The 21,640-nt window shown below is 48.2% G+C and overlaps 4 protein-coding genes across 5 annotated transcripts in view; 2 read left to right on the top strand and 2 right to left on the bottom strand.

Moving 5' to 3' along the window:
* LOC115516758 (ankyrin repeat and KH domain-containing protein 1-like) overlaps positions 1–1,370 on the top strand; it is a 134,055-nt gene extending 132,685 nt beyond the window's left edge. The window contains 1 exon segment of the mRNA XM_030319737.1: positions 42–1,370. Coding sequence (XP_030175597.1) covers positions 42–101 — 60 coding nt within the window. The 3' untranslated portion in view covers positions 102–1,370.
* Positions 1,371–5,465: 4,095 nt separating this feature from the next.
* Positions 5,466–8,280, top strand: EIF4EBP3 (eukaryotic translation initiation factor 4E binding protein 3). The gene is made up of 3 exons (XM_030319731.1): positions 5,466–6,539; positions 7,604–7,777; positions 7,926–8,280. The coding sequence occupies exons 1-3, from the start codon at positions 6,437–6,439 to the stop codon at positions 7,952–7,954; spliced, it is 306 nt and encodes a 101-aa protein (XP_030175591.1). The 5' UTR covers positions 5,466–6,436; the 3' UTR covers positions 7,955–8,280.
* An 837-nt stretch (positions 8,281–9,117) lies between these two features.
* Positions 9,118–15,003, bottom strand: SRA1 (steroid receptor RNA activator 1). Its single transcript, XM_030319810.2, has 5 exons — positions 14,886–15,003; positions 14,633–14,758; positions 10,542–10,747; positions 9,731–9,839; positions 9,118–9,574 (listed from the first exon to the last, which is right to left on the bottom strand). The coding sequence occupies exons 1-5, from the start codon at positions 14,908–14,910 to the stop codon at positions 9,375–9,377; spliced, it is 666 nt and encodes a 221-aa protein (XP_030175670.2). The 5' UTR covers positions 14,911–15,003; the 3' UTR covers positions 9,118–9,374.
* APBB3 (amyloid beta precursor protein binding family B member 3) lies at positions 14,937–21,554 on the bottom strand. 2 transcript variants are annotated; one of them, XM_032593016.1, is made up of 14 exons: positions 21,404–21,554; positions 20,969–21,132; positions 20,809–20,885; positions 20,187–20,247; positions 19,792–19,944; positions 19,542–19,669; positions 19,284–19,289; positions 18,995–19,109; positions 18,773–18,854; positions 18,447–18,530; positions 18,064–18,179; positions 17,739–17,930; positions 16,012–16,267; positions 14,937–15,023 (listed from the first exon to the last, which is right to left on the bottom strand). In XM_032593016.1, the coding sequence occupies exons 1-13, from the start codon at positions 21,450–21,452 to the stop codon at positions 16,031–16,033; spliced, it is 1,464 nt and encodes a 487-aa protein (XP_032448907.1). In that variant the 5' UTR covers positions 21,453–21,554; the 3' UTR covers positions 14,937–15,023; positions 16,012–16,030. The 2 variants fall into 2 exon arrangements, with proteins under 2 accessions (XP_032448907.1, XP_030175553.1); XM_030319693.2 differs by lacking the exon at positions 14,937–15,023 and having other exon boundaries at positions 15,710–16,267.
* Positions 21,555–21,640: the final 86 nt, after the last annotated feature.

Below are 21,640 nucleotides of genomic sequence, written 5' to 3' on the forward strand. Positions count from 1 at the left end.
ATTCCTAATTAGAAATTCCAATTTTTCCTCCCCCTTTTCAGATTTGGCCTGGCACGTGGGCTCCTCATATTGGAAACATGCATCTCAAATATGTCAACTAAGTTAGAAGGTCTTACTCTTTAGCCTTGTTTGAGAAACCTATGACCTTGGAAGAACCCTGGGGATTTTTTTTTTTTTTAAATGTGCCTAACTAAGAAATTCTCTCTGAGGCTTAGCAATGGAAATTTGATTGCCCATTGTATAAGAACAAAGTGATTTCCTATCCACCTGATTATGTTCTCTGGTTAGTTTAGCCATTTTGAACTTAGTGCTTTGGCTAAACATACTGAATGCTACTTGTATGCAGAAGAGAATTAGATGATTACATGTTTCAACCTTTTAGGGTGGTAAATACATGTACAATTGTTTACATACTTAAAAGGAAAAAGTTGAGTAAATTTCTTGTCATATAGTGGCTCTACTTAATGTAGCCTGTATTAATGTGAAATATTTACCAGAATATTCAATAAAAAGATGAACAGTGTTTAGAAGTGGGGTGTGATCCTTTCAGTGGTCATGCAGGTATTACCCAATCCACAATCCTATTGAACCAAGTTGTTAATACTCTACTTCTAACAGGCATCTCACATTTTATGCTTGGAGATCATTTTTAGACTGCCTTGAAAAAGCATTTTGAAGATTAGTTACCTACCTGTTCTGTGTTAAACATTCCTTGTTTTCTTGTTCTCTTCCCTATCATTTTGTAAGTGGGAAAGTTTTAAGCCCCTGCAATGTGTCTTACCTGACTTTAGCAGATAGGCCTTTGCGAAGTTTAGCTCTTTATGGATCACAAGTGTCAATAAGAACAATAGGATTGCAATCAGGTGACACTGAACAAACGTAGGGACACCCAAATCATCAACATCAGGTTCCTTTTGTGCTTCCTGATTTTTATCTAAAGATTATTTTGTTATAGTGTTTTATGTTTTATTTGGGTTGGGACATAGGAGTGGGTGGGAATACCTCCTGTAATGCTGTTGTATTGTTGAATCAGCAGAGTAATGTTTATAAATATGTAACTAATTCTGGACTTAGTTCCACAGCCCCAAGTATGAAGAGCCAATATGTTTAACAAGCTAAACACAGGAACACTAGAATGGATTGCTTTGGCCAAACTATAGGCTATGCCAAGAATCTGATGCAATAGAGAAGGAAAAACAAGCCTCTGAAAAGAACAGTCATCACCTTATTCATGTTTTAATATAGTAGAGTGTCCTGGTCTTATGGATAGGCAATCCAGAAAACAAAACAAAACAAAAAAATGTAAGGCCAATAGAGAAGTCAAAACATGTATCAAGGCAAAGAAGAATATGTAAAAAATTAAATTAAAATAACTAGCAGCAGAACCATACAAGCAGCACTTTTCAACTTTCATACCAACAGGAGTTCTTAATCTTACCTCCCTGGCTCCTAAAGCCACCACTAAATGGGACACACCAAGTTCTGTGTTAGACATACCTGATTCTTTCGTTTTCCATATCATCTTACATATGAGTCTTTAAGCTCATTTCTTATTTTCTATTTTGAATGGATTTGAAAAGTATCACACATGTTGAAGTTACTGCTTTTTTAGTGCTTGATAACCAAATCAAGTATTTTCAAGAGATGCCTTTACCTTGAGGGTGACAAAAGACCCCTTGGGTCACCTATACACCTTGCTATTTGTGTTTACCACTAACAACAACAAAAATCACCTAATAGTAAAATGAATGAAACTACTCTTGGTGAAACATATACTAGTGACAGATAATATTAAGTGAATTATTCAGTGGGACAAAAATGTTTTTCCTATCTTAACAATCTACAATACATTTGAATTATCTGGGAGAGCCCTTAACCCTGTCTTCTGCACCTTGAGTATAACAGGATAAGAAATTTTATCTCAGGTCAGGAACTATAATCCATGAGTAGAGGGGACAATTATGAGAAACCCCTAGGAGGATTAGGAAGAAACAGGAGCTGTGCAGTTGGTAGTAGTTACTCAGGATACCCTCCTCCCTGCCCTCCTACCAGCACTGCGTTCTTTTCTATTTGGATCCCTCCTCCCCAACCCATTTTGCCTGCTATAATCTCTTCTTCCTCTGTCTTGCCTCTTCCTGGCATTACTTTACTGCTATTTTACCAACCTGAACCTTGGATTAAACCTAGCTCAGGTAAGAATTTAATTACTTTCAAAATATACAAGGGATTTGGGGGGAGGCAGCATGGGTGCAGTGGAATAAGAGAGGCCTAAATTCTGTTTTCATTTCTGCCGCTTGAAGCTCTATGACCTTAGGCAAGTCCTTTTTCATTTCTGGGCTTCACTTTCCTCATCTAAAAATAAAATTGAACGTAAATGAACTCAAAAGTGTCTCTCAGTGCTAACACTTCTTTTTCTTGTGAAATGGATATATGGTATGGGAATACTGGAAACGAATAGAATGTTTACATTACTGAGGTTTGAGAGCCACTACCACTGGTTCTCACATGGAATCAGAAGCCTGCTATTGTGGGGAACAGTACTGATTTTGAGATTTTAACAGAGGCAGAAGAAAACCTTGCACATTCATAGTGAGACTTCAAATCATTAAGAAATGTCCTGCTGAGGCATAGATCAAACCCCATCAGAATGAAAATAACAGCTCTTTCAAGGAATAAAACTATATCATCAAGGTTTCTGGACCCACTTATTGCAAGTAGTATTTAATGTAATAAAATTCGACCACCAATAAAATCATTGATGTTTTAAGACCCTTTAAACCTATTGTGGCTACAGTGTGCTGACTTGCCCTTTTATAGGCCAGTCTGCTTCCTTCAGTCCCTGCTCTCAAAGGGGAAATCCTATCACCTCAGCTAACCAGAACGAAGAAGAGAGTTGGACAGCCAATGGTGGCCTCTCCCAACCAGAGGTAAGAAACCTCAGGACTCAGAACTACAATTTTCATCTGTTCTTGTAGGTTCTGGCCAAATCCTCCTCTCATCCTCAAAGCTTCTAGAAGGGGAAAGGCTAGTCATATTATAGTTTCAAGTCAAACCAAAAGGAATAGTTAGTAAACCTGGTTCTGTCCCACTGTTTGAGACCTTTGGACCACACTATAAACCCAGGAAGTGGCAAATAAGCCTGTAGGAAAACAGCTTCTGAACATGTTGTTCTCTAACTAGTCCTAGATCTCTTCTACCAAGAAGTGTTGCTGGTTGTGACGTCTTCCCAGTGGACCCTGTCCTGGGGTGAGGGGCTCTGATAACACTGTTTTCTGTTCATCCTTAAACATTTGTCACCATTTGCCATCGGGCAGATTCTTCACCTTTACTTTCTCCTGTAGCAAATAAATGAGAGAAAGATGGTTTTAAGTACCCAGACTTATATGTATTAAGACCACTTCCAATAAAGAACAGAAGGCTGGGCTCCAAGACCAGATTTGGAAAACAGGATCATGAGTCTTACCATCAGATTGCCAACCTATTTTGTGATTATGTTTTACCTCCTGTTTTATCCTCATGGTATTGGTATAAGTCCAAAGTACTTTGTCTGGTAGCAGGGACCTGATACTCCCTTATAGGCTTAATCACATCTTGGAGCCTGGGTGCAGGGCTTTTTTGCTTGTTAGTTTTATTTTTTTGTTTTGTTTTGGGTTTTTTGTTGTTTTTTTGTTTTTTTAATGTTTATTTATTCTTGAGACAGAGACAGAGCATGAACAGGGGAGGGGCAGAGAAAGAGGGAGACACAGAATCCGAAACAGGCTCCAGGCTCTGAGCTGTCAGCACAGAGCCCGACGCGGGGCTTGAACCCACGAACTGTGAGATCATGACCTGAGCTGAAGTGAGATGCCCAACTGACTGAGCCACCCAGGCACCCCTGCTTGTTAGTTTTAAACTCCCATATTCTAATGGGAAGTCAGTGTTGAGACTCTGCATGCATGATATATCTGACTTTCTCTCTCAAGCCAACAATCTGTCTCTAGTTCCCCAGCCCTTAAAGCACACAGCACCTCAAAATTAAGCTCCTAGCAGTAGTATTACAGTAGTATTAGCTGTTGCTATTGCTTTGTAGTAGAAATTAACAGAAGGGTGACCTCACTTCCACACTGATCCTTCTTGAAAACATTTTACACTTCTCTTCTAGGTCTCCTCCTTGCACTGGTCTTTCTCAGTCTCTTTTGGTGAATCCCCTTCCTCTACTACCCCTTAAATAAATGTTGTTGATGCGCTCAGGCCTCTTTGTAGGCTGTATCTTCTGTCCAGGTGATCTTATCCCACACTCTTGGATTTCACTCCACCCAGATGTGAATCACTAGCCCAGATTTCTCCCCCTGAGCTTCAGACCCATATATCTAGCTCCTTACTGTGCTGTTCCAGCTCAGCATTCCACACAGAATATGCATTCCCCAATGTAAGATAGGCATCTCATGTTTTCCCTGTTATACTACCAAGGCTCTCAAGTCAGAAGATTGGTAATTATCCTAGCTTAGCTCCCTCACCCTCACTCCATCCTTAATCAATCATCTTATCTTCCCCCCTCCTGTCCATTTCTCTCCATCCTTACAGCCACTGCTCTTCTGCCCACTCCATTTCACTAGGCTAGAATCTTCACCTTCAGTCTCACTGTCCTCCAGCCCATCCCTCTCTCCCCCAACCAGACTTACCTCACTCAACTTAGAAGCTGAGTTTTAATAGACGGCTTCCCACAATCTGCTCCCAAGCCTTACCCTCCGGCACTGTCAAGACACTTCTTTTAGGCATACACCACTTTGTAAGAAACTCGAAAACATTTTGGAAACAATAAAATATACATATCCTTGCTACCTGAAGTGTTACTTTAAGGACCTACAGACCTAAGGGACCGCATCACCTGGAATCTTATTAAAAACCCAGAATCTTAGGTGCACATTAAAATTTGAGAAGCACTGAGTTATTAAAATACAACTTAAAAAAAATGTTTAATGTTTATATTTGAGAGAGACAGAGACAGAGCACAAGCAGGGGAGAGGCAGAGGGAGAGGGAGACAGAACCTGAAGCAGGCTCCAGGCTCTAAGCTGTTAGCACAGAGCCCAACGAGGGGCTCAAACTCAGGAACCTTGAGATCATGACCTGAGCTGAAGTCCGATGCTTAACTGACTGTGCCACCCAGCCAGCAGCCACCCCTAAAATACAACTTTTTTTTAATGAGTGTAAAAATCAGAGCTAAGGGAAAATCAGATGAAGCCAGAACTGAAGTAACATTAATACTGACATATGCAGGAAGTCCTGTGGTCCATACTTAATGGGGTAGGTGGTAATGCTGATTTTGAGGAAGTCAGAAGAGAAGTGGATCAAATCAAGATTTTCTGTGGTGTTTACTTAATTTTGAGAGAGTGTGTGCTAGCAGGGGAGGGGCAGACAGAATTCAAAGCAGGCTCCACATTATTAGCACAGAGCCCAATGTGGGGCTGCAACTCACTAACCATGAGATCATGACCTGAGCGGAAGTCAGACGCTCAACCAACTGAGGTGCCCCAAATCAAGATTTTTAGTATATGTAGGTACTAGGCTTAGTACTTACTCTTCCACCACCTCTCTCCCGCCTCCTTTCATATCACTGTGCCTACATCAAAAAATCTTCTAAGGCCAGCCTCTCTGATCTTCCTTTCCAGAGGGCTAAAGACAAAGCTCTTCTCACCAGCCCCCTGCCCTTTTTTAGTTTCCTGAGGTTAGCTGTGGCAGCGAGATGAAAGGACAGGCCTCTCCTGTCGCCTGACAGTTACTCATCCTTTAATCAGTCCAGGTATCACTTCTTCCAAAAAGCCCACTCTCCCTCCCTGATCTTTCCCTTCTTGCTGTGCACCAAGCCATGGGGCCACTTTTGACCCTATATACCGTAGTTGACTGATGGGAGGCAGTGACCAGCTGTGAAGGACACAGGTTCTGGAATCAGATACGCTCAGGTCTGAAACCCAGCTCCCCCTCCCACAAGATAGGACTCGGAACCAGGGACTTAACCACTCTGGGCTTTAGTTTCCTCACCTGTAAAATGTGGCTAATAATAGTGCTTTACTGTCTAAAACTGTTGAGAGGAATGGATGAATTAACACGTGGCAGTAATGTGTGCCATACCTCACTGGTCCCGGCGCCCAGCTCAAACCGTAAATAGTAAACAGCTGAGTGGCTACAGCAGCGTCAGGCCCGCCAATGATGCGCTGGGAGGAAATGAAGTCTTGTGCCTGGGGTTTGAGGCTCTCCAGCTTTCTCCGCGTCGGGTTTGCGCTTTCCCGGGTGGGGCGGGACCCTCGGATTGAGTGACGGCTGGTGGCCCGCCCCGGGCGTGACGTAGTCCTAGTGTTGTTGCTGAGGCCGCACGTGGTCAGCTGAGTCCGCTTCAGACTTAGCTGCACTCCGCGTCCTCTGCACGAGCCGATTGCCTACCTGCTTGTCCCGTTCGCTATGTCCACATCCACGAGCTGCCCGATTCCCGGGGGCAGGGACCGGCTGCCCGACTGCTACAGCACCACGCCTGGGGGCACGCTATACGCCACTACCCCAGGAGGTCAGCGGGCCGGGCGGGGGGGCCCGGGGGCTTTGGGCAGGCCAGCGCGTGCGTGCGACTCGAGGGAGGGCCGGAGGTGCAGGTCTTGGACACCATTCGCTTGACCCTCTGCAGGTTGTAGCTTCCGCAGGGGCTGAGAGATGTTTGAAACTGAAGCCCAGTACCCTGAAACCTCGAAGTGATGAAACATGGCCTTGAGCCTAGCTTCCGGGTGACTCTGTGCCTTGCTCACCCTCCCCTCCCAACTTTGCCGCCGGGGAGTAGGAGCCGGGGAGTAGGAGCCGAAGCCCCAGCTGAGCGTGGCCTCAGCAGGAAGCACCAGGTCTTGCAAAGCAGCTACAGCCGGGCTCAACTGGGCTCAGGCAGTTGGGGCCAGGATCTTCGGGCTGGCTGCCTGGGATCTTGAGCTGCTGGGCTCAGGGTTTCCTGCCACGTGGAGGCTGAGGGGAGGGAGGGGCAAGAACAGGGTAAGGCCCTTTGAGGATAGAATTGGGGCCAAGTTCCTCTAGGCTGGGACAGGGCCTGATAGGACTTGGGAGGGGTCAGGATAAGAACAGTATGTCCCTGTGTCTCATGGGGAAAGCAGCTGTCCAGAGGAACACAGCCTTTCCCTGCACATATCAGAACCCAGGTGGTAGCAGGGGTGAAACACCTTTTTACATTGTTATTTGGCTTCCTGATCCAACTGCGTGAAGGGATAAGGCCCCCACCCCCACCGAAGCCCAGAATTTCCAGAGCCAGCAGAGCCAGACAGGAACAGCCTGAACCACCTGAAGTCTCCCAGGTTTTGTGCTCCTCTTAGAACTGTGACCTGAACCTATCCTAAACCAAAAGCCCCTGGGCATCCCACTTGCCTTATGACACTTAACCACATCTTGGTTAGACCTGGAAGTCTTAAAGTGCTGTGAAGGCTAGTCAGCTAAGATCCTGGCTAGGCTGCAGAGTACTAGCCCTTTAATACATGGGGTATGACTCCCAGTTTCCTAAAAGGCTTGTGTGTGTGGCACCCCAGATAGCTCCATCCCCAAGCTCTGGCCTCTTATCTAGTCCCTACCCCTCAACAGGCACCAGGATCATCTACGACCGAAAGTTCCTGCTGGAGTGCAAGAACTCACCCATTGCCCGGACACCCCCCTGCTGCCTCCCTCAGATTCCCGGGGTCACAACTCCTCCAACAGCCCCACCCTCCAAGCTGGAGGAGCTGAAGGAGCAGAAGGAGACAGAGGAAGAGATACCCGGTAAGGAAAGCAGGGCCTAAAATTAAGAAATGCCTGGAGTCCAGATGCCCCTGTGAAGTAGAGTGGGAGGTTAATGCTGAGAGGGGCTTCTGGACTGATGCTGAGCTTGTAGCCCAGCAACCATTCCGACTGCCTTCTCTTTCTCCAGATGACGCACAATTTGAAATGGACATCTGATCCAGTGCAGACGATCCCGTGTGGAGTTAGAGGAATCCCTCATGCCGCTGCTGCCATCACCTCTTCCTGGGGTATTCCAAACGTCAGTTGGCCTCATCTAATTTGGAAGGGAGTGACTTGTTGGTTTCAGGCCTCCCTTAATTCTGAAGCAGCTAGACCAGGGATAGGAGTGGGCAACTTGCCAAGCCCTTAGCTCTACTTTCCCTTTGGTCTGTAGGTACTCCTCCCAGCTCCCAGCCCTCCGTCATCAGGGACTGAGGCTGGGACCGAGGGATGGAGTATGTCACTGTCTGACTACTTAGTAAACATTCAAAGAAATGCCTTGACTCCAGTGTTCTCCTCATCACTGACCTTGCCATGTCAGCCACACAGCTGAGCGCCCCAGCAGACCTGGTTAGTATCAGCAGCCCCTTCCCAGCTGTCACTGGGCCCACTTCCAGAGCCTGACGCAGGCAATGGGGGCAGGCTACAGGAGCCGCCCAACAGCAATTGCCTGACCCCAGCCAAGGGCTGTTGCAGCCTTTCCAGGAAGCAGCCTTCCTGTAATTGGGCCTCTCCAGCAGTCTCTCCCTATCTATTCCAAAGCGGGGAAAAAAGAGGCACTACCCCAGGGTTTCACCTTCTCCAGTCACTCCCCATGCCTTTTCTGCCTCCCACCTCTGAAGATCAGCCCCCTATTACAACACTGAAAACCTCTATCTTCCCTTCCCAGCATGATTTGAACCTCTGTAGCCCCTTTACATGGCTCTATTGTCCTCAGAGGGTTAGAAGATACTTTCAAGCCCAAATTGAGGCCCCAAAAGTCACAGTCCATGATCCCCTACCTCAGCAATCTGCTCTTTTTCTCCTTCATTGTATGCAGGTACGTTCTAATCTCTGTAGCACTGTCTATCTCAAGGGTGACAGAGTACAAATAAGGCAGTCTCCTTTCCTTGAGGCAAAAATCTCCCCTGCTATGGAGCCTCTGTTCTCATACTGAAATGAAGTCATCCAAAAAGGGATACTCAGCCCAGCAAGGAATGTGTGTTTCAGTCTATTTTGGGGGGAAATGGCAGGCAGCAAGTGATCATGCCTAGCAGGGCCATTCATGATGAAAGAAGGAAGAACAGAGGTCCACAGCGTATACAAGGAGCAGGGCAGTCAAGGACACCATAGGGGACCAGTTTGGCACAAAAAGGGCTCATCTCTCCTACCCTGGCCCACTACAGAGATGTTTTTATTGAAATGTATGTTATGGGTAACAAGTGACTTCCCTGTGGCCCAGGTGGCACCTCTTCCCCCAGAGGTGGGTGCATCAGGCCAAGGATCCCAAGGGGGCAGTCTCCCAAGTGGTTAAGAGGGAGCCAAGAGAGAGCAGGCCTCTCTGCCAAGGCATAGGAAATGATGTGAGTCTAGGGATCCCATAAGATTATGGAACCTCTTAGACACCTGGTACCATCTGGTTCTCCTCAGCTGTATCTGTAGATTTTTCTTCATTGGCCTCTTTTTCTGAAGACAGATTCCTCTTTTCCGCAATTAATCTTTTAACTCCCACCATCCACTGACTGACCTCAGTCACATGGTCAACCATGAGTGAGCGGTGGATGTCATCTGCTGCTTCCCACTGGTGACCTGAAAGCTCTGAGGAAAGAAAAGGGCTAAACAAGCAGCTTGGGGCAAAAGAACTAGCTCCCACTCCTCTCCTCCCAACTAGTCAGAACCTCAGCATCTATTCCAGCTCAGCCATCCACAACAAATTGGGGGTTCTCTAGGCCATACCAAGTGACCTACCCGTACCTTGCACCAGCAGAGCCATCCTCTTCTTCACAGGTACTGACAGCTTCCCTCCAGCCCATTGTTCCTGCAGTAGAGCCAGGCGTCGGCTGATGTCATCACATACCTGCTTCTGAGAGACAGAAGCCCCCTCCAAGTCAGTGCTGCCAGCCCAACAGGGGCAGGGGAAAGGCAACACCAGATAGGAAGCACCTGCTTTCTCAGGCCCCGGGGAACTTCACACTTAATCTGGTTAGAAGCCCCATTGAGATTCTCATAAAACTTAGGGATCTCCTCCCAAGAGAAATGCATGTATGGCTAGAATTTTTAAATTTCCGGAGTTTCTCAGATCCTCAGAAACTCATTCTGTAGTATAACTTTACAAATAAGAAAACTAAGCACCAAAGAAGTAAAACTTACTATGTTACTTTCCTTTTAGACTCCTCAGATCCCTTGCCTCCAGAGAACAAAGAAAATACCATAGATCCAAAAAAAGGGTTTCCCTCTCCCTCCCTGAGCACAGAATCAGCAGGGTCTCCTCTGAATGGCCTAGAGGTAGGAAAATCAAGTTATCATCACTAATGGGAGATGAATTTAATTCTTGTTCCTATCAGCCTCTTCTACTAACTGTTCTTTGGAAATCCTGTGAACCCACCTGAAATTCTGTGTTCATTTTTCTGGTAAGTCCTTAGCAGATTCTGAAGGGAGTCCATAACTCAGAACTGGGTAAAAGCCAATGCTGATACGATTAGAGGGTCTACCCTTGGGAGCCACACTGCATCTGGCTGTCGATGGCAGTCCTTCTATCACCCACTAGTGTGTCAAGGCTTATTACCTTTGTGTGACCGCGGCAATCCTCCAATGCCTCTTCCAAAGGTTTGAGCACGTCTTCCAGTAGAGTTTCAGATTCGGTGACTGAGAAATTTGCTGGCTCCACACTGGAGGCAGGACAACTCCCCACAGGTGGGGGCCTGGGAGCCTTACTCACAGGAGGTGTAGGCCCCATTGGGGGGAGCCCCGTAGAAGTCTGTGAGGTGGGGACTGAAAAGGGAAAGTGCAATCAAGCAAACATGGCTAAAACAGGTAAGAAGCTCAACTATAACTTCATCTCTTCTAGAAGGCTACTCTCTGGGACAACTCATTCATTCAAAAATGTGTATTTATGAAGTCTACCATGAGGCAATGTGCAAAGCACGAGAGACAGAGTACTAAACCAGACAGATTAGGTTCCTAACCTCAGAGCAGAAATTCTAGAGAAAGGAAAGCACACGCATGCACACACACACACAAATTCCCAATCTGCATGCTACAAAGAAAACATGATGTAATAAAAAGAAGAATACGAGAGGGAACTACTTAGACTGAGTGGTCAAGGAAGGCCTTATGAGGTGCCTTCTAAGTTTATCCTTGCTCATCCACTATGTGGCATTTAGCAAGTTACCTTTAACCCCTAAGCTTGTATTCCTCTTCTGTAAAATGGGGATATCCTGGTAGTAGCACTTACTTTACAGGGTTGCAGTGTACATAATATAGGTGCAGGTGCTAGATTTCTGTGTAACAAAGTCCTCACAAAGTTAAGAACTAACGGATGAGGTACATGCATCCAGGAAGAGTTGAAGGAACAGTGAACCAGGCAGAGATAAGGGCAGTGTCTAACAGGCAGGAAAAGTCCTGATTTGTTCAAGTTACACAAACCAGCCCTGGATGGCTGGAAATTAGTAACACTGAAGAAAGTAGTATGTACAATCTCTGGAAAAGCAAGCAAGGGTCCAGACCCTACAGGACTTTGGAGGAGTTTGGTCTTGAGGGCTAATGGTAATGGGAAGCCACTGCAGGTTTATAAATCACAGGGGGTGATGTGACTAGTCTTGTTTCTTAAGACAATCACTCTGTATGGTCCAAGAAAGATGGATGAGAATAGGTCAAGAATGGAGGCATGTACAATGGTTGAGAGGTTAACGGAGTAGACCAGTAAAGAGAAGGCTGCCATGGACCAGAGGGAAAGAGCAGATGAGGGGAAATGAAGTGGCTTTAGATTAATTTAGGAGGCAGCGACAGGACTTTATGGATTGGGAGTGAGAGGGAGAGGCGTCAAGGATGACTCTTGGTTTCTGCCTTTAGTAATTGGATGGTGGAAAGCACTGTGGAAAAAGAAAATTAGAAGAGAAAAATCAATTCTAGGCATCAACATCTATGTGGATGACTAACTCATCTAATAATTGACCTCTTGGTTTCTTGAGCTCCTCACCTCCAATGATGATTTTCCCCACCCCTTCCTTACCGTCTCACACCTCTCTGTCTTGTTCACAACACTGCCATCTCCAAAATCTGACCACCTCCCCTATCCTTCCAGCCCCATCAATTAGATTTCATGGTACATTAAAATCACTCCCTTATAAACACTCTCCCCTCACTTATCCCCTCCCATTGTCCCACTTTCCTGGTAAAGCCAACTTGCCTGCACTTGCTGGAAGGAAAAACAGAACCGAGCTTTTGAGAGTTACACTTGAAATCCATGGGTACAGATTTCAAAAGGTACCCAACAATGGAATTCCTATCCTTTGCCTTGTTTTTCCATTCTTCACCACAACCATTTTCACATTTTCCCTCTCGATTTGTCTACCTTCTCCCCCTTTCCTTTCCCTGCAGTCTACTTCCAACACTGCCTCATACTTCCCTGAGAAAAGAGAGGTCGTTAAACAGCAACTCTCTCATCTTCTCACCACCAGTTCTACTAACCTGTACCTGTGGCCACTTTCCTTCCTCCTCTGAAAGATGAACGTTTGAAGGTTTCCTGCTCCTCTCAGAGGCCATCTTTCCAGCTGTATTGATGCCGGCATCATGCCTTCTCTAGGCTTCCCTCCTGCAGTTATTCTGTTTTCCTGCACCACCACTTCTCCCACTACAGAATCAGCCCATTGGCATACAGACATGCTCTAGTGTTCACCATCTTAGAAACAACAATCCTCCCTTACCTCTCATTCTGTCCTTGGACACAGTCTCATTTCTCTCTGCCTCACAGCAGAATTTCTTGAATGAGCTCTAGTCTATAGTTGTTCTGTCTGCTTTTTTTCCCACATTCCCTCCTCAGCCTGTTCCAGCTGGGTTTCTACTTTCATCCTTCCAAAGACTGCTTCTATCAGGTCACCAGTGTCCATTCTAGTTTGACAAATCCTGTGGTCCCTTTTCTCTATCCTACCTGACCTCTCATCGTCATCCATCATGGTTGAGTCAAAATTTTACTCTGTCTCCCAGATTAAATTTCAGTTGTCTTCCTACTTCTTTTCTCTGGCTATTTTTCAAGCCCCTTTAGTAATTTCTTCTCTACTCAACCCTGAAATGCTAGAGAGCTTTGGGGCTGTGTTGGATCCTCTTTAGGCCTCTATCCACACATTCTTTTTAAGTGACCTTATTCAAGCCCATGAAATCAAACACCATCCATATGATTGTGTTTCATTTCTGTAATTCTGGCCTAGACCTCTCCTCACAGTAGCAGCCCAAATTTAACATGACTAAGACAAAGCTTTCTTTCCCTCTTCCCCCAAAATCCCTATTCCCCCCACCCTACACCTTCCCATATCTATGAACAATACCAGCCAGTTCCTCAAGCAAAAAACTTAAGTTATATTAATTCCTCTTTCTCTCACCTATATCCATATATCCTATATGTTACTGATTTCCTCAGTAACATATGCCATATCCATCCAATTCCTACCATCTCTATACTCCCACTTTTGTCCAAATTAAATCTTGCCCATGTTTCCATAATAGCCACTTGTCTTTCCACTTCTTTCCTAAAACCAGTTTTCCACACAGCAGACACAGTGGTCTTTTTCTTTTTTCTTTTTTTTTTTTTTTTTAAAGATGTATATCAGTCAGTGTTTCTTAACCTGGGGAGATTTTGTCCTCAGGGCAAGTGTCTGGAGGCATTTTTGGCTGTCACCACAGGGTGAGTGCTACTGGCATCTAATGGGTAGAAACCAGGGATGCTACAAAACATCCTAGAAAGTACAGGGTGGTCCCTCACCACAAAGAATTATCTGACCCAAAATGTCAGTCGTGCCAAGGTTGAAGAAACCCTGGTTTGTGTCCTTCCTCTGCAGTGCTATGAGTGTGAATAACATAGGGGTACTGAAAGAGCTACATCTCAGGGCCATAGCCCCACCTGTTGGCATGGGAAATGCTCAGAAGTAAAGGCGGCCCTCCTCGGATTTAAACTTTTCAACGGCTTCCAGCTTTACACAGATTAAAATACAAACTCCTTTTCCTGGTTTACAAAACCCACTGTCTGGTGTCTACTCAGATTTTAATTACTTCTCAGATTTTAACTTATCTAGCCCATTGTGCTCTACCCACTAGGTATTCCTTCAGTCTCTGAATTTGCCAAACTTGTTCTCAAAGCCTTTGCACTAGCTGTTTCCAGTGTGTGAAATCTGTCTATCTCCAAAGCCAAAGCATAGCCTCCATGAAAACTGAAACCTTTTTTTGTCTTGTTCACCCTCAGGCAGTGCTTGGCTCAGAGATGCTCAGTAGATAACACTGATTAAATGAATGAATAACACGTTAAGTCTGGATGCTTATATAACAAAGTGACGATGCAGAACAAGACAAATGGTTATACCACTATGGTATTCCATGAAGAGCTACAGGTTGGAAATTTGAAAACCATAAAAACTATATTAAAAGCTGTAGGTCCGGATGAGATCCCCCTAGGGTGAAAGCAAAGAGATTTTTTTTTTTTTTGAAACTTACTATTTATTGACCTAGGCAGTAAAGAACGGACTCGGAAAAGGGCCTGCCCTTTGCCTCATCACCGAGCTCAAGCTCTCAGGGAGACCTCAGAAGAGCAAAATGGGCCCTCGGGCCAAGCTTATCCCTGGTTCCGCCAATTCTCGGCTGGTCTGCGCGCAAAGGGCCCCCACGCACCTCTGGGGGAGCCATCCTGGGAGGCGGCGACCCTCTTGGTGAGCGGCGTGCGCTTGAGACCACCAGCCAGGGTCTGCAGCCCGTAGGAGAACTGCGGCGGGTCGTTCCAGCCGCGCTCCTTGTTGCCTGCGGAGATGAGGGGACGTATGACGCGAGCCCGGGGGAGATGGAGGGCCCGCCCCCCGTGCAGTAGCTGCCCCAGGCCTGGGCAGGGGGGACAACCCAGCGCCCCTAGCCCGCCGGCCGCGCTCACCCGGCTTCACGTACAGCTCCGCCATCTCCACTTCCGCAAGGTCAGCAGCGCAGCGCGTCACTTCCGGGGCGGCCGCACACCGGGCCGGACTGGGGCGTCCCCCGGGCCAGCGGGTTGCCAGGAGCCCTCCAGGTTGAACTGTAGTTCAGAAATGCCGGGAGCCCGTGTGGGAACACTGCGCCAGCTCCCTAAGGTACTCGAAATCTCCACCTAATAAGGCATCGGGGCCCTGATCGCAAGGCACCAAAGGGGGCTGTTTTCCGAGAGGCGTCTCTAGGAGCCCTATTCCCCCATAGGTTCAATCTCTGTGTCACAGTTGCTCTCAGGAGCAAATTTAAACCACCAGAAGCTCCTGCCCCACAAATGTCCCTGTGTGATCTAGCTAGGTGGCATTCTAGCACCTCACCTCTGTCCACTGCCCTGCACATTTCTACTTTGTAGGCTCGGTAAAGGTATTCATTTTCCGTCAACTCTTCAGGAAGCCTAGTAATGCCAGATTAAGTAACCCAGCGGTGCTCCCACAACCCTGAGATTTCCTAGTTGTACCACATATTATCTTCTATCTTATTTAACTCTTGTTCGTCTCCCTTTCTGAGTCTCAGAAGGTGGAACCGGTATTTTATTATATCCCACTGACTCACTTAGTGCCTAGCACACAGAATACCTTAGAAAATACATTTGCTGAATGAATGAAATCAGATTTCCGTCACACCCATGCCCTCATGTGATTACAGGCAACCACCAACACCAAGCACAGACACAGACACTCACCTCATACGGGTTAACCCCCAACCCTGTCCCAGGCCCAATATACTCACACCCAGTGAGGTCACTGAGGGATTTTTATTTGTATTGATTTTGCTATAAAGTGTTGCTGAGGTAGAGCCAACTGTCCAGGGCTGGACAGGGGCAAGGAACACAGGGACCCAAGGAAAGGACAGCCAGGGGCCTAGGTTGTGGTGCAGGGCCTCTCAATCATCCCTATAAATATTCAATAAATTGGGCAATAAACAGAGGGTGGGCAAGAGCCAGAGGGCAGGCAGACAAGGTTTCAAGGAAAGAGAGGCTACAGGCCCCTGGAAAATTAAGGGGTATAGAGCTGGGCATGGACCCAGAGCCTCCTTACCCAGTCCTCCTGGATTCACTTAGGGCATATGGAGCAGAGAGGGTTTCAGACGGAAGGCATCAAGAAAAGAGAAGACACCCCGTTTTCGAGGGGCTGCCCCTGCACCCCCAACCCCTCCTTTGAGCAGAGGGAGGGGCAGGGGACCTCCTGGGGAGTCCACGGAGCTGGTCCGCTTGAGCCGCAGGCGGGCCCGGGCCTGGGCACCCCAGGCCTTGCCTCGAGCTGCAGAGGCCACAAGACACTTCTGGTACTGAACCTAGGGAAAAGGGTAATGTGAAGATCCAGCTCCTTTCTGCCCCTGGACTCCCTGAAAGCCTCTGCAGAACAGGGAACTGGCCAAGGCTTCAGTCCAGTATGAGGCTGGTAGTCGGCCCCATCTTGAGCCCTTACAGCATTCCCAGGTAGTTCAGTAACAAACACAAAACTTCACACTTACAGAGCATTTAAGGAAGGCTGGACACTATGCTAAATATTTTTATACTCTAACTTAATCCAAAGTTGTTGATCAGGTGTTATTACTATTTTGCAAATGAGAAAATTTAAGTTCAAAGAGAATGCCAACGTCAGCTAGGCAAAAATAATGATAGAATTCGGATTCATATCCCTATTTCTGACTGACCAGCCTGTGCTCTTAACCATACCTACCATTATGCTGACTCCTCTCCAGCTTTCACGGGAGCAGACTGCCTCCTGGCAAAGTGGATTCCCTAGTCAAGGAGAAGGTCTACAACCCAAACTTCATTCCCACCAACTGCTCCAGTCTTCTTTCATTTGAACTCAATGGGGGTGCTAAATGGTCCTATTTCTTGTCATGTCTTCTGAATCTTTTATCCATATGTACCTTAGGTGGTGTCTTAATCCACAAACGTGAATTCATTGCTTAAAACCCTTCGATGGCTCAAAGTGGAGACAAAATAAACTCATCACCACATTCTCTAAGTTCTTCCATGACATGGTGTCTACTGTTCTTCCTGCCCCCATCTCTCACTTTCCTCCTCTGCCCTTTGCACTCCAGATATACTAGATTCTTTGAAATATCCTGACCCACAACTACTGCTCTCATCTTCACAGCTGGGGTTCCTTGTATCTGGCACACCTGTCCCACTCCCCTTCGCCTAACTTCCTCCTAAGACCTTCAACTGTCAGCTTTCTATCACCTCTTTCAGGTAGCCTTCCTGAGCCCCTTAAGCGGCCAGCCCCAACATCCTGGGGCATACAACCCCCTTCTGGTCTGTCTCTGGTCTAACCTAAGTGTTCTGTGAGGGCAAAGACTGTTTCATCTATATCAGTCAAAGTCAAAGTATGCTTCCTGGTACCCTGTAGGCACTTGTATTTATTGAAGGAGGAGTGAGCTGAACTCATAAAGTGCAGGCATCCCACACTTGAATGCCCACAGATGCCAGGAAATAACCTAAATGAGACAAACAGGAAAAAACAGTGCCCACCCTACCAGGATCAGCCCCTACATGATTAGAGCTGAATGTTGAAATTTATATGTGTGGACCCAGTACCAGAACAATTGTTACATGAAATGTCCTGGCTCTAACTATTGGCAACTAATTTAAACTTATTAAAGACAGCCTGTGGGCAAAATAAAAGGGTAGTTTACCATGGTCAGCCCTGGGATCACTGGTTTGTGATTTCTGGAGAAACTGCCAGTCCTGAGCCCATCACCAGTACAGCAGCTGCAGGGTAAACCCACTCACCCGTTTCTGCCCCTGACTCACCATGCAAGCAGCCTGCACAGCTTCGGAAAGCCCCCCTGCATGGGGCTGGCACCAGAAGGCTGCACACTGAAAGCTCTGATGGCCCAGGTCAGCGATGAGGCCAAAGGTGTGTGGGTCACGGCCAACACCAATAAAGGTCACAAGGCGCACAGGGCACTGCCATAGTGGTTCCTCCTCTGCACCAGCTTCTGCCTGCCCACACCAGGCCTAGTCAGTAGAGGACCAGGCACTGGCTGGACTCACTGACCTTTCCCAACAGCAAGCAATTACCCCTCAGCATCCCTCCCACCCCTCCACAGCCCCCAACTTCACCTTCTTCTGGTACCTGAATTGGATGTGCAGTCATGAGAGAGTCAGACACGCTGAGGATGGCAGGGACCCAGGCATCCTGGTCCCCCCGGTTGGTGAGAGTACCAATGGCCTCATTCAGCACGTCCATGCCTGGGGGGACATGCCCACCATGGTGTCTCCCAGACATAAAGAAAGAAGGGATCTGCAGGGAGAGTCTACTCCATCTCACTGACTTGGGATTCAGAGAGATGGCATTAGAATAGCTGGGGCTGGGCTTAGAATCCTGAGTTGGGAAGGGTGGCACATTCTAGGCCAGACAGGGGCCATGGGTGTACTCTGAGAAATGGTGGTAGATCCTTCCCTACCCCCTCTCCCTCACCTCATACGGCCTACCCCCTCAGCCAGCTCAGTCCTCACCCATGGCTTTGGTGACTGGCAGGGTCCCCATGTACAGTGCCTCATACTTCTGAGCAGCCTGGCTCACCGCATCCAGCAGCTCCACTGAAACATACACATAGCAAGTGGGCCTGGGCATTCTCTCAATGACCCCTTTCTCCGCCCTTCAGAGAACTGGAGCTAGTAGAAGGAAAACCATAAAGCTTGCTCTTCCAATTCAGAGCTTAGGATGCCTGCACACATCAGAAGTCCCACATTTCCAAGAAGTACTAAACAACCAGGACTAAACAACGCCAACTTTCACCAAAGTAGCCTGTTGCTGCAGTGGAGCACCTCCCTCCCCATACCTTGCCGTGGCAGGTCCTCAGGGGAGATGGGGTCTAGGGAGCAAGGAGAATCCTCACTGACACCTACTCGCTCTGACAAGATCTGAAACACAATGCAACTAGCATGAGATACAGCGAAAGGGGAACTGAAGTAAGGGAGCCAATACCTCCCTGACCCAACCGCCTTGGAAGTTTCAGACCCAGCTCCTTACCCACATTTCCTGCCCCACTCTTGGCCCTTACCTGGGCACAGAGCCCATGCAGGGCACTGGCAATGGCCTTGGCAGGGACGTCACAACGAAACACATGGCACTTGAGCATACAACTGTCTTTGTCACCAGCCACAAAAGCGAAGTCCCTGGCAGGGGCAGAGATGGGGCTGGGGCAGGGGCAGTGACCAGGGTAGGGTAGAGGCTGGGTAGGCACAGGGGCCTGTAGTGCCAGCAGCAGACTGGAAAGTCAGGCAAGGGATACGGTGGGGAGGAAACAGGGAGATCAGGGTTGGGGCTCAAAGCACCAGGTTGTCGCTCACCTGTCACTGTTCCGGAAGCATGTGGGAGCACAGGAGAGAATCAGCCCAGTCTCTCAGGCTCTCCCCTATCCGTCCCTGCTGAGCTGGGCCCACCCTCCCCAACCAGGGCTGGACCAGGCAGGGGAGGCAGAGCTTGGGTCCATGTCAGAGGATCTGTGTCCAGGGGTTCAAGTACAGAGGATCAGCATCAGTGGGGATCACAGCCTGCAGGAGGGAGGGAGGAGCAACTCTCACTTGGGGGGATGTAGGGGTCCTCACCGGCCCTTGGAGCTGCCCACACCCCACACACGGATGTGCACCAGAGGCTGGCAGTGTATCAGACTATGGTCCAGAGGATTCACCAGGCTCATGGCATCCTTCTTTAGGATCATCAGCATGTTCTGGCCCTGCCAAAGAAAGGTCAGTCTGGAGCTCAGATGAAGGTGGTTGCCATGGAGAACAGGCAATTTGGCGACAACTACCTCTGCTGGGCCCTGGGCTGAATCCCTTGAAGGGCCAGCCAGCTCACCTCACCCCAGGCACCATCTGGGGGCTGGCTGCGGCTACGGCTGTGAGTCTGGGCCAGTTGCTGGATGCAGTTATTGACTGCAATACTGCTCTTCCCTGGTACCAGATCCTCTTCGGGTACTTCTACCCAACCCAGGGAGCGGACTGCAAAGCACTGATGGGTTGGGGGAAAGGACAAGAAGATCCTGAGTGAGTAGAGGCAGACGTGGAAGTGGAATAGAAGGTGGAATAGGATGGGAGGTATCACAGGTTCCACACATATAAACCTTCTGGTACCTGCTCCCTTCACCTTTGATCTCCTCTTCTCAGCCCAATACCACTCCTGACCTTTCCCTGGGAACAATCCGCCACCGCCACCACCATTCCCTGGGCTGGCTCTCAGGCCCAAGACACTACCTTAGCTCCTGGCTCCATGCTCTGGATGTAGGATTCCTCACCATACCAGGACAAAGAGTTCCTGGAACAGAACAGAGCTCATAAGGGGACCACACCTCCTACAGAAGGGACAGTGGTGAGGCTCCAACTACTTGATGGGCATGAGATGTGGGATAAGACCCAGAACACAGTGTGCAGAACACCGTGTGTTTTATACTTGAGGTATAAAACCAGAGTGGGAGAGGGCCCAGTACATATTAATTAAATGTAACATAGAGTGTGGCTTAAAATCTGAGCAAAAATTCAGGATACTGGACATAGAACAAAAGTTACAAATAAGAACAGGATACAAAATGTGGACCAGAACCCCAAATTGAGACAAGAGACTCTAGAACACAGGTCAGGAACCCTCCCCCCTCCGGAAAGGGCCAAGATGTAGAACATGATTTGTCAGTACCCAGAATAGGGAAAAACATGTAGCAAAATACAGAGCACAGAACTAGGGACAAAATTCAAACTACTGAGACTCAAGAAATGGGAAAGAGCCAAGAACCTGGGCTTGAATGCAGAATGTGGGTCCAGTTGCATTTCTGAGTGCCATGAAACCCCAAGCCTTTCATTCTGCCTGGCCTATCCCTGTTACCTCCGGTCCAGTGAGCTCTCCAGGCTGGAGAAGGATCTCCCCTTGGGGGGCCGAAGTCCCCAAATCCCTTCCGTCCTCTGTAGAGAGGGGGCTAGGTCGGTATAGCAGCAGGCTTAAATCCGCACATGGGTTCAGACCCCCTCCAACACACTCCACCTACCGTGCCTAGGTCCTCTGCATCTCCTGTCTCCCAGGTTGGGCGCTGCCACTGGGTGCTGCCACTGGGTACGTGCCAATAGTAAGTACCTGCAGCATCGCGTATCTTCCTCCAGCCAGGGGGCAGGCCTGGCTCTCCCTCAAGACTCTGGTCCCCCCACAAGTCATCTACAAGACACCAAACGGGGAGAGGAAACACGGGACTGGAAAGGCATATTAGTGGATTCAGAATAACACGGTCAGAACCCTCCTTCCATCTCAAAGGTGGCAATCCTTAGGCTGGAGGTACAGGAGGTCCTTTGCAGCACAAAAATCCAGGATTCATTTGTCCCGTGGTCCTCACCCCCGTCATACCCCGTCAACATACCCCGAAACATACCCCGTCAACTCCCTCGTTACCCCTCAGCTCCCGATCCTCCCATCGGGACCCCGTGCACACCATCACAGTTGACCAGAATGATGGCCAGCATGTAATCCTTGCCCAGCATAGCCCCGACCGCGTCCCCGCCGGCCTCTGCCGGCCGGCAATCTCAGCCCAGCTCGACCTCCGAAGCTGCGGCGCGCGCAAGCCCAGCCTCCCTGCGCTGACCAGGCCAACAGGCGCCGCACAGATACGGGGTAGGGTTGGAGCCGGGTCCCAGGGGCGGGAAAGGACGGGCCTGAGCAGCGCCGCCCG

Source organism: Lynx canadensis, chromosome A1 (genome assembly GCF_007474595.2).
Source record: "Lynx canadensis isolate LIC74 chromosome A1, mLynCan4.pri.v2, whole genome shotgun sequence".
Lineage (NCBI taxonomy): Eukaryota > Metazoa > Chordata > Mammalia > Carnivora > Felidae > Lynx > Lynx canadensis.